The sequence below is a fragment of the Calliphora vicina genome, chromosome 3 (genome assembly GCF_958450345.1).
Source record: "Calliphora vicina chromosome 3, idCalVici1.1, whole genome shotgun sequence".
In the NCBI taxonomy this organism is placed as follows: domain Eukaryota; kingdom Metazoa; phylum Arthropoda; class Insecta; order Diptera; family Calliphoridae; genus Calliphora; species Calliphora vicina.
This window is the reverse complement of record NC_088782.1, coordinates 120,672,899-120,685,609: the sequence shown is the minus strand read 5'-3', so window position 1 is coordinate 120,685,609 and position 12,711 is coordinate 120,672,899. Positions and strand designations below refer to the sequence as shown.

At 27.3% G+C, this 12,711-nt stretch overlaps 1 protein-coding gene across 1 annotated transcript in view; it reads left to right on the top strand.

Moving 5' to 3' along the window:
• The first annotated feature begins 531 nt into the window (after positions 1-531).
• Positions 532-12,711, top strand: part of knrl (knirps-like) — a 71,945-nt gene continuing 59,765 nt past the window's right edge. Inside the window, exons 1-2 of the mRNA XM_065505359.1 lie at positions 532-672; positions 10,747-10,801. Coding sequence (XP_065361431.1) covers positions 10,775-10,801 — 27 coding nt within the window. The 5' untranslated portion in view covers positions 532-672; positions 10,747-10,774. The remainder of the gene's footprint in view (positions 673-10,746; positions 10,802-12,711) is intronic.

Sequence of the window (12,711 nt, the reverse complement as noted above, 5' to 3'; positions counted from 1 at the left end):
CTTAAATAATTAGCATTATTAAAAATGTTCTAAATTTGTTAACAAAATATCATAAAAACTAAAACTCACACAAAAACGCTTGCAAAAAAAAAACAAACTTACAGATTACAAAGTTTAAGAGAGTAATAAAGTCTCAAAAACAAATATAAACTTTTCACACTTTCATAAAACTCAAACAAAAAAAAAACAGCAGACAAAAACTCTATCTACTACAGATAAAAAACAAATATTTAAACAATTTTTTTTTTACATTTAACAAAATCTCTCAACTATATATTTCTTTTTTTTGTAATATTTTTTTTAGCCAATACAAACAATTCATTCAATAAAGGTGTGGTTTAGCAAAAAATAAAATAAAAAAAAACACAAATAAAAATTATACATATTATAATAAAACAAACAGACTCACACAATAAACAAATGAGATTATAGAGCACACAAAATATTTCAAATAATATTAAGTCAAAAAAAATAAAACAGAAATAATAATTAAACGCGTTTAACAAGTGCTGGTAAAAGTAAAAAGTTCTACTAGAGAAGCAGCAGCAGCAACGATTTTAAAGAGCTCTTTAAAATCTTTAAAAGCATTATAAAAATTTATGCATTTTTATAAAATTTTCTTTCACAAAACTGTAAATAATAAAGCATTAAGCTGGATTTCCATAGCAATAGGTAAGTGTTTTTAAAATTAAATTATAAAATAAACAAAATAAAATTAATTTAAGAATGAAATCTAGTCAAAGTGAGAAATGAACTTATATAAACTAAGTCGTGATTTAATCAAAGAAATGTATGAAGAGCCAGTTGTAATATAATCGTTGATATTTTTGTAGAGCAAATCATGTCTCAATCATAGGTCTCTGTGTATACCAAATCAAGCTTCAATCGCAAGTCTCTATGTGTTTGAAGTCATGCTTCAATCGAAAGTCAATATATAACTATTCAAGCTTCATTCGCAAGTCTCTATGCAGACCAAATTAAACTTCAATTTTAGGTTTCTATGTAGACAAAATCAAACATCAATTAGAGGTCTATATGTAGACCAAATTAAGCTTCAATCGAAGATCTCTATATGCACAAAACCGATCTACAATTGGACGTCTCTATATAGACCAAATTAAACTTCAATGGAAAGACCAAATCAAGCTGCAATTGTAGGGCTCTATGTAGACCAAATCAAGCCTCAATCGTAGGTCTCTATGTGGACCAAGTCAAGCTTCAATCTAAAGTCTCTTTGTAGACCACATTAACCTTCAATCATAGGTTTCTGTATAGACCAAATCAGGCTCCAATTGTGGGTCTATATGTACACCACATTAAGCTTCAATTGCAAGTCTCCAAATGGATGAAATCAAGCTGCAATCGCAAGTCTCTATATAGACCAAAGCGAACTTCAATGGTAAGGGTCAATGTATAGCAATTCAAGCTTCAATCGCAAGTCTCTATGCAGACCAAATTAAACTTCAATTTTAGGTTTCTATGTAGACAAAATCAAACTTTAATTGGAGGTCTATATGTAGACCAAATTAAGCTTCAATCGAAGATCTCTATATGGACAAAATCGATCTTCAATTGGAGGTCTCAATTAAACTTCAATCGAAAGACCAAATCAAGCTGCAATTTTAGAACTCTATGTAGACCAAATCAAGCCTCACCAGGAGGTCGATATGTGGACCAAGTCAAGCTTCAATCTAAAGTCTCTATGTAGACCACATTAACCTTCAATCATAGGTCTCTGTATAAACCAAATCAGTCTACAATTGTGGGTCTCTATGTACTTAGACCAAATTAAGCTTCAATCATGGAACTCTATGTAGACCCAATCAAAATTCAATCTCAGATACGATTTTATACCAACTCACGCTTCAATCATGGAACTCAATGTTGACCAAATCAAACTTCAGACTTATGCTCCTTTGTAGACCAAATCATACTTCAAACTACACTAAATCAAACGTCAATTATATGACTCATTGCAGACCAAATCAAGCTTCATTTGGTTGGATAAACTACCAGATTAGTATCAATAAATGGTCTTTAAGTGGACCTAATTGAGATTTAATCGTAGGTTTTTAAGTAGACTAAGTCGAGCTTGAATTGTATGTCATTAAGAGGACTATGTCGAGCTTCAATCATATGTATTTAAGTAGACTAAGTCGCACTTCAATCGTAGGTCTTTAAGAATTTAAGAAGACTGAGCTGAGCTTCAATCGTAGGTCTTTAAGTGGACTAGGTCGAACTTCAATCGAAGTTCTTTAATAAGACTAAGTCGAGCTTCAATCGTAGGTATTTAAGTAGACTAAGCAGAGCTTCAATTACAGGCCTTTAATTAAACTAAGCAGAGCTTCAATCGTAGGTCTTTAAATAAACGAAGCAGATCTTCAATTGTAGGTCTTTAAGTAGGCTAAGTAGAGCCTCAATCATAGTTCTTTAAGTAGACGAAGCAGAGCTTCAATTGTAGGTCTTTAAGTAGACTAAGCAGAACTTCAATCAGAGGTATTTATGAAGACTAGGCAGAGCTTCAATCGTAGGTATTTAAGAAGACTAGGCAGAGCTTCAATCATAGGCCTTTAAGTAGACTAAAAAAATCTTCAGTCGTAGGTATTTAAGAACATAAGGCAGAGTTGCAATCGTAGGTCTTTATGTAGTCTTAACAGAGCTTCAATCGTAGGTCTTTAAGTAGACGAATCAGAACTTCAATCGAAGGACTTTAATAAGACTAAACAAAGCTTCAGTCGTAGGTATTTAATTAGACTAAGCAGAGCTTTAATCGTAGGTCTTTAAGTAGACGAAGCAGAGCTTCAATCGTAGGTCTTTAAGTAGACTATGCCGAGCTTCAATCATAGGTATTTAAGTAGACTAAACAAAGCTTCAGTCGTAGGTACTTAAGAAGACTAGGCAGAGCTTCAATCGTAGGTCTCTAAGTAGACTAAACAAAGCTTCAATCGTAGGACTTTAAGTAGTCGAAGCAGAACTTCAATCGAAGGTCTTTAACAAGACTAAGTCGAGCTTCAGTCGTAGGTCTTTAATTAGACTTAACAGAGCTTCAATCATACGTCTTTAAGTAGATGAAGCAGAACTTCAAACATAGGACTAAGAAGAGCTTCAATCGTAGGTCTATAAGTAGACTAAGGAGAGCTTCAATCTTAGGGCTTTGATTAGACCAAGCTGAGCTTCCTACGATTATCTTTAAGTAGATTAAGCAGAGCTTTAAGAAGATCAAGCAGAGCTTTAATCGTAGAGCTTTAAGAAGATCAAGCTGAGCTTCAATCCTAGGTCTTTAAGTAGACTAAGTCGAACTTCAATCATAGGTCTTTAATAAGACTAATAAGGCTAAGTCGAGCTTCAATCGTACGGCTTTAAGTAGACCAAGCTGAGCTTCAATCATATGTCGAGTTTCAGTCGTAAGTAAGTATGTAAGTTGACTAAATCGAGCTTCATTCGGAGGTCTTTTAGTTAAGTAAGTCTAGCTTCAATATTAGGTATTTAAGTAGACTAATTCGAGCTTTAATCGTTGGCCTTTAACTATATTAAGTCGTGCTTCATGCATATGATTAAATAAAGTGCAAAATGAGCTTCATGCGCAGGAACCTAGCATCAATTGAGCTTCAATCTTAAATCCTTAAGTAGACTAACCCCCATTTTCTCAATATCTGGTTATCGTTTTTCATAAACCTCCAATTCACTTTTTTTAAGAGAACTGTCAGTTTATCGTCACGATAAAAAATAACCAGGGATTGAGGAAATGGCGCAATTATATCTATTAAATTGAGCTTCAATCATATGTTTTTATAAAGACAATATTCATTTTCAATCGAATTGACGCAGGTTTCTATAATGAGCCAGTTTAACTCAATGCAGTTTGTATTTCTGCCCATTCCAATGATTTATTCTAATATTTTTTAACTTCTGTCTTCTTTTTTTCACCATTTTACTCGAAAATTAGCATTTTGCTTTTTTTTGCTGCCACTAAAACATCTTAGTTTCCGGTTTTCATCTGATACATCTTAAACAATAACCTCATTAGACAAACAAACACATCATAATAAATTCCAATTAAACACACAATAAACAAAAAATAATTCAAAATCTAGTTAGAAATTTAAAACAGATAAACAGCAACAATTAACACACAGAGCCCTCTATATGTGACATTTGGAAGCAGACACTTAACAAGATTTATTTTCTAACCAGAAAGTAAAAACCAACCCTCAGCCATAAATGCTTAGATTTTTTTTTAATTTAAAACCAATTTGTATTTTATTTAACCTACAAATCACACATTCAAACTTATACACAAATGGAAACTGGTAGTATTTTTGTATGCTGCTTCAAACTGAATTAAATTAATAAAATTTTATGATAATGTGAAATTTATGTAACGAATTTTTTTTAAAAAAAAAAAAAAGATCAAAGAATATTAAAACTATAACGCAAACGATCAGAAAAGAAACCTGCACACGCATCTTCTTTGATTGTATTGCTTCCATAAGTCATACATACATTTAAAACAATCAAAAATCAAAGAAATCGTAACAAAGTGTAACACAAACGAAAAACAAAATAAAAATACAAAAAAAAATGTCGCTATTTGAAATTATTTACATAAATTTACCAAAGAGAAATTCTTTATCTTAACAAAAAGGTGTTGTTTTTATGATGTTAGAAATATTTATAAAAAAAAATATTATGGGTTTTTTTGTTTCTTTCAAAGTCGAAAATGTTTAACAAAACAAAAATATATATAACATATAAATCAATAAAAAAGAGCTGCCGTAAATAGTTAAACAATAGGAAGTTTTTGATCGAGACCGAAATTTGAATTATGCTAAAGATCATCATATAAATTTTATTTTTGTTTAACAAAATGTTTCTCTCACTGAAAGGCAATAAAGTTTTCCATAAAATATGTTCCGTTTTGTAAATTACAGCAATTTGCTTAAGCATTTTTTCGGCTTAAAGCTCTAAGAAGACCAAGCCCAGCTCGGAAGCTCAAATTAGATCTTATAAAGAAACTAGATCTCATAAAGAACCTCTTAAATTAAGATAACATACAAAATTTCTCTTTGCTAAAGAGAGATATTTTCTATACAAAATTTTCTCTTTGCTAAAGAGAGATATTTTCTATAGAAAATTTTCTCTTTGCTAAAGAAAGATATTTTCTATACAAAATTTTCTCTTTGCTAAAGAGAGATATTTTCTATAGAAAATTTTCTCTTTGCTAAAGAGAGATATTTTCTATAGAAAATTTTCTCTTTGCTAAAGAGAGATATTTTCTATAGAAAATTTTCTCTTTGCTAAAGAGAGATATTTTCTATAGAAAATTTTCTCTTTGCTAAAGAGAGATATTTCCTATAGAAAATTTTCTCTTTGCTAAAGAGAGATATTTTCTATAGAAAATTTTCTCTTTGCTAAAGAGAGATATTTTCTATAGAAAATTTTCTCTTTGCTAAAGAGAGATAATTTCTATAGAAAATTTTCTCTTTGCTAAAGAGAGATAATTTCTATAGGAAATTTCTCCTTTAAAAAGCGATATTTTCCACAGAAAATTTCTCTATCTCTGTAAAGAGAGATATTTTTTATAAAGAGAGATATTTTCTATAGAAATTACTCGATGTTAAATACAGATATTTTCTATAGAAAATTTCTCTCTTTGTTAATGAGAAACATTTTCTATATAAAGTTTCCCTCTCTCTTAAAGAGAACCATTGCCTATAGGAAATGTCTCTCTCTGTGAAAAAAAGATCTTTTCTATAGAAAATTTCTCTCTCTGTTAAAAAGAGAGCAGCTGTATTTTTTCAAAAGTCTGCTTAGTTTTAGAAAATTTAAGTTCTTTTGCAATCTTGTGACTCAAAGTTTGTTTCATTATTTCTTTCATTTAACCAATTTTATCTGACTGACCTTAATATCATTTATATGCAAGTGTTGACAAATGTTTTCAAATCACATTTTGTCTAACTCGCAACTCTCAGGTTTCTGCAACACGCCCTTGGAGACAATGCTATGACATTTTCAAACAAAAATAATCGTTTGCTAAAAACAAATCTATCTAAAAACAATGTAACCATCATTAGTTAATATTATTAACCATTTTTATATGTTTATATACGCCAAATACATCTAGCTACAATTTAGAATAAAGTTGAAATTATAAAAAAAATACGTTAAACAATATTGTTTTATTGTTGTTGTTAGTGGCTATAATGGAAACAACAGAAAAAAAATAAAAATAAAAAGACTGCACCCATCTAAAATTGTATTTATGTATATTGTTTTCATCAAGTTGCCATAAACAAAGTTTTTTAACAAAAAACCAAAAAAAAAAGAAGACTTAAACTGTTTTACATTTGTTGTTTACATAAATAGTTAAATACTCAACATTAGCAATAACAACGTTAGAAAAACTTTAATTATATTTAATATAGACTTTAAATTTGCACACATTGTGTTAAATGAAAACAGGTGTTGTTTCTATAATACAAAAAGCTCTATTTATTTTTTTGTTTGAAATTTTTTGTTGCCTGGTTTTTCATATTTGTTTTTGTTCTATATTAGTTAACATTTAATATTTATAACATTTAGCACTTCTTTGTTTGTTAAACAAAAACGTTTTTTAAAACGATTTTCTTTAAAATACAAAACATCTTAACAAATAGCAGAATTTTTCTCAAATCTCTGCAGCTCAGAGTTTATTTGCAGATGTTCTGTTTTTTTTGCATTTTTTTTTTTCTGAAAGTCTTAACAACGACCTTGACTTGTTAATTAACTTGAGCTGTAGTTAATATTATTGTTGGTGTTGTTGTTGTTAATGTTCTTTTTTTCAGTTTCTTGTTGTATTTATTATTTACTTATTTAAGTTGTCTGTTTTTTTTTTATTTGTGTTTTATTTATAAATAATTAAATTTAAGGCGGATCTTCATGGATCTGCAAAACGAATTTATTTGTTTCTACTATTTTTTATTTTGCACTCTCAGTACGTCTTAATGCTTTAATTGATTTACATATTTAGTAACATGACAAAATTATAATAATTTTTCAATTAGAGTTTGCAACAAACAAAAGACTTTAGCCACAAGCTGTATAATGACTTATTGGCGAGTATGCAAACGAAAGACTTGAGACACAAGTTTAGTTTAGAGTTGATACATTAATTGCAGCAAAAATAACAGCTATAAACTGTCATAAAGTCATAAATTACATGAAAATTATACTTAGATCAGTGATTTATTAAAGTAAATCTTTGAAAAGAATTTAAATGCTTTAATTTATCTATTAACTAAACTTCCTGGATATGAAAACAAAGCTATACAATGAAAAAGAGACATTTTCTGTAGAAAATATCTCTCTTTAGCAAAGAGAAATTTTCTACAGAAAATATCTCTATTTAACACTGAGTAATTTTCTTTAAGAAAATGTCTCTTTGTTAAAGTGAGATATTTTCTATAGAAAATTTCTCTTTGTTAAAGTGAGATATTTTCTATAGAAAATTTCTCTTTGTTAAAGTGAGATATTTTCTATAGAAAATTTCTCTTTGTTAAAGTGAGATATTTTCTATAGAAAATTTCTCTTTGTTAAAGTGAGATATTTTCTATAGAAAATTTCTCTTTGTTAAAGTGAGATATTTTCTATAGAAAATTTCTCTTTGTTAAAGTGAGATATTTTCTATAGAAAATTTCTCTTTGTTAAAGAGAGATATTCTCTATAGAAAATTTCTCTTTGTTAAAGAGAGATATTCTCTATAGAAAATTTCTCTTTGTTAAAGAGAGATATTTTCTATAGAAAATTTCGCTTTGTTAAAGAGAGATAGTTTCTATAGAAAATTTCGCTTTGTTAAAGAGAGTAAGTTTCTATAGAAAATTTCGCTTTGTTGCAGAGTTTCTATAGAAAATTTCGCTTTGTTAAAGAGAGATAGTTTCTATAGAAAATTTCTGTTTGTTAAAGAGACATAGTTTCTATAGAAAATTTCTCTTTGTTAAAGAGAGATATTTTCTATAGAAAATTTCTGTTTGTTAAAGAGAGATAGTTTCTATAGAAAATTTCTGTTTGTTAAAGAGAGATAGTTTCTATAGAAAATTTCTCCTTGTTAAAAAGATATATTTTCTATAGAAAAATTCTCTTTGTTAAAGAGAGATATTCTCTATAGAAAATTTCTCTTTATTAAAGAGAGATATTATCTATAAAAAATTTCTCTTTGTTAAAGAGAGACAAACATTTTCTATAGAAAATATCTCTATTTACGAGATACAGAAATTTTCTACAGAAAATCTCTCTCTTTAATAGAGAGAGAGACGAAGTTCTACAGAAAATATCTTTCTTTAACAAAGTGAAAATTTCTACAGAAAATATCTCTATTTAACAGATTAAAATTTTCTGTAGAAAATATCTCTCTTTAGCAAAGATAAATTTTCTACAGAAAATATCTCTATTTAACACTGAGTAATTTTCTTTAAGAAAATGTCTCTTTGTTAAAGTGAGATATTTTCTATAGAAAATTTCTCTTTGTTAAAGTGAGATATTTTCTATAGAAAATTTCTCTTTGTTAAAGTGAGATATTTTCTATAGAAAATTTCTCTTTGTTAAAGTGAGATATTTTCTATAGAAAATTTCTCTTTGTTAAAGTGAGATATTTTCTATAGAAAATTTCTCTTTGTTAAAGTGAGATATTTTCTATAGAAAATTTCTCTTTGTTAAAGTGAGATATTTTCTATAGAAAATTTCTCTTTGTTAAAGTGAGATATTTTCTATAGAAAATTTCTCTTTGTTAAAGAGAGATATTCTCTATAGAAAATTTCTCTTTGTTAAAGAGAGATATTTTCTATTGAAAATTTCGCTTTGTTAAAGAGAGATATTTTCTATAGAAAATTTCGCTTTGTTAAAGAGAGATAGTTTCTATAGAAAATTTCGCTTTGTCAAAGAGAGATAGTTTCTATAGAAAATTTCTGTTTGTTAAAGAGAGATAGTTTCTATAGAAAATTTCTGTTTGTTAAAGAGAGATAGTTTCTATAGAAAATTTCTCCTTGTTAAAGAGAGATATTTTCTATAGAAAATTTCTCTTTGTTAAAGAGATATATTTTCTATAGAAAAATTCTCTTTGTTAAAGAGAGATATTCTCTATAGAAAATTTCTCTTTATTAAAGAGAGATATTATCTATAAAAAATTTCTCTTTGTTAAAGAGAGACAAACATTTTCTATAGAAAATATCTCTATTTACGAGATACAGAAATTTTCTACAGAAAATCTCTCTCTTTAATAGAGAGAGAGACGAAGTTCTACAGAAAATATCTTTCTTTAACAAAGTGAAAATTTCTACAGTAAATATCTCTATTTAACAGATTAAAATTTTCTATAGAAAATATCTCTCTTTAAAAAAGAGAAATTTTCTACAGAAAATATCTCTATTTAACACTGAATAATTTTATTTACTAGCGAGAGGCATCTGCTCTCTTTAACAAAGAGAAATTTCTCTTTGTTAAAGAGAGATATTTTCTATAGAAAATTTCTCTTTGTTAAAGAGACCGAAATTTTCTATAGAAAATATCGCTATTAAAGAGAGACAAAATTGATCTATATAAAATCTCTCTCTTTAATTGAGATAGAAATTTTCTGTAGAAAATCTCTTTTTTAATAGAGAGAGAGAGAGAGACAAAGTACTACAGAAAATATCTTTTCTACAGACAATATCTCTCTTTAACAAAGTGAAATTTTCTACAGAAAATATCTCTCTTTAACAAAGTGAAATTTTCTACAGAAAATATCTCTCTTTAACAAAGTGAAATTTTCTACAGAAAATATCTCTCTTTAACAAAGTGAAATTCTCTACAGAAAATATCGCTCTTTAACAAATTGAAATTTTCTATAGATAATAACTCTCTTTAACAATAAGACATTTTCTATAGAAAAAATCACTCTTTAACAAAGAGAAATTTTCTATAGAAACATCACTCTTTAACAAAGAGAAATTTTCTATAGAAAATATCACTCTTTAACAAAGAGAAATTTTCTATAGAAAATATCACTCTTTAACAAAGAGAAATTTTCTATAGAAAATATCTCTCTTTAACAAAGAGAAATTTTCTATAGAAAATATCACTCTTTAACAAAGAGAAATTTTCTATAGAAAATATCACTCTTTAACAAAGAGAAATTTTCTATAGAAAATATCTCTCTTTAACAAAGGGAATATCCGAATTTGTATTGAAAGTAAACCTGCTATTAAATCCATTTTTGGTGTCTACTTATTCGTCATCTAGACTGGTAAAGAAATACCGGTCATATCTTAACGAGATAACGAAACATTCTAACCTGGATTTATTCTGGATTCCGAGTCACTCTGGTGTACTCGGCTATAGTATCTCGGGTGAACTGGCCAAAGCAGGCTCAAATCATCACAATTTGACCAGTTTTTAATGCATTTCTTAATTGCATTGTTTCATCTCTGTTGATTAATAAATCACAAAATTTTTTGTTTTGTTATTATTATTATTATTAATCTCGTTAATCTTGCAAATCTTTAGAAATTGTGATTTTATTATTAAAAATTTTAACTTTTGTGTTTTTTTCTGTCATAACAGTAAAACAAAAGAGCAAAGACACATGCCGATTTATGATTATTTTTTTATTTAAGTTACTTTTTAGGTAGTTGAAGTATTTTTGTAAAGAACTTTTTATTTTTTAGACTCCAACTTGTTTTAATAATTTCTCTATTTTATTCTAATAAAAGTTTCTTTAACATTTCTCTTTTACAGCTTTTTTTCCACCCCACATTCTTCTTCAATGATGAATCAGGACAATCCATATGCGGTAAGTGTTATGAATTCTCTTGTCTTTTTTTTATTACTTTGCAAAAAGTAATAAAACATAATGAAAAATGCTTTGAATTTATTATATTATAACAATTGGCTTGTTAACAATTAGTTTAGAGACAAGCCAAAATAAATATTTGCTACAAATATTTTTTATGGTTTAAGCAACAACAAATTGTTAAGATATAAAATTTAAATTTTTATATTAATAATTTAACGAGCGTAAACAATACAGGTACAATAATTTGTGAAAAAATATATAATAAAATTTATCATATTTTAAAAGTCGTAAATTTGTAGATAAAAATGTGGTTGATTTTGTTTGTTATTATTTGTTTGGCATGGCGCTGTTTCTAACTGAAATTATTAAAAGCTAAGATCAGAGATAAATAAAATTGGGGTTGACATTACAGACTAGGTTTCATAGGTTATGGTTGAGAAGGCAAAATTAAACAAGTATTCGGCCGTGAAGAATCTTATGTACCCCTTACAGAAGTATACTTTAAGCTTGAGTAGAAACTTCCCGAATATTCCCGCATATGACGCTTTGATGGTACAAAAAATTATTGTTGTTTACACTTTAATGATCAATAACTAAGTGAGAATAAATGACAGATAGATTTCGTTTCGAATTTATTAAATTTTTATCTTCTCTTTAATCTTTGTTTAAACCAAGCTCAATCTTATTGAGCAACCTCTTAGTTAAACGAACTCACATCAATTTGAATATTTATAAAAAGTTTATTTTTAGCTTTACCCTAAAAATTTAATTAAATATTCATAATTATATTTTATGATATCATATCAAGAATAACAAAAATCTTTAAACTATTTATGCAAATTAAAAAAAAAAAAAACTTCAAAAACTTCAAAAACCACCATACTACTACATTTTATATTAAAAGCATTTTTTATTCAACCATCTACATGTCACCTGTTTTAATATTTATAAATGAATATGAATATATTGTTACAGCTTGAACTATTAATTTTTATGACCAGCCAAATAACAATTTTTATATCATTTAATGGCTTTAAAAACTCTTCAACAAATTGGTCTATTTTATCATTAAACAAAAACTGTTTTGTTATTCAAACGCAATACATACTCAACTAACAATTTGAATATTTTCATTTATTGTTTTTATATTTCAAACACTGCTCTGTTTTATTAAGCATCTAAATATCATCAGTTAAATATTAATAATTATTTTAATTTTTTAAGCTTATATTTTATGTTTTTAAGCTGATTTTTGACACAATATCGGCAGTTTTTATTACTCCAAAAAAGAAACTTGTTAAAATTTTGTTGTTGCCTTTAATCAATATTAAGCTGCTTGTTTGTTGTTACAGTTTTATCGAAATCAAAAATTTATTAAAAATTTTCAATATTTTTTTATATTTTTTCTGTCTTGTCACTGTCAGAAGGGGCTGTTCTAACTAATTAACATTTTGTTATTTCATTTAATAAGAGCAAAATTTGATGGAAAAAAAAGGTTTTTTTTATTAAGTTGAATTTATTGACAGCTTAAATTAAATTAATTAAAAACAGTTTGTTTTAAACAGATTAGGCAAATTAGTTTAAATAGAAAATTAAGAAACTGGTAAATGAAAACAGCGACAATGGTCTTATTTTTGACGTCAACTAGTCATAATTTCTATAATAAATGAGCTGGTTTTTTTTGTTGAAAACAAAAGATTAACACAACAAACTTGATATTGTTTAAGGGAAACTAAAGGGAATTTATAATTTTTGTCATAAAATTATTAATTTTTGTACAAAGCCCTTTAAACTATAATAAAAAAACTTTAAAAACAAATGACTTATACCAAAACCCCTAAAACAAGGTCACACAAAGAAAAAATCACGCTGTTACATAGGCAAATTTTCAATAGAAAATTTCTCGC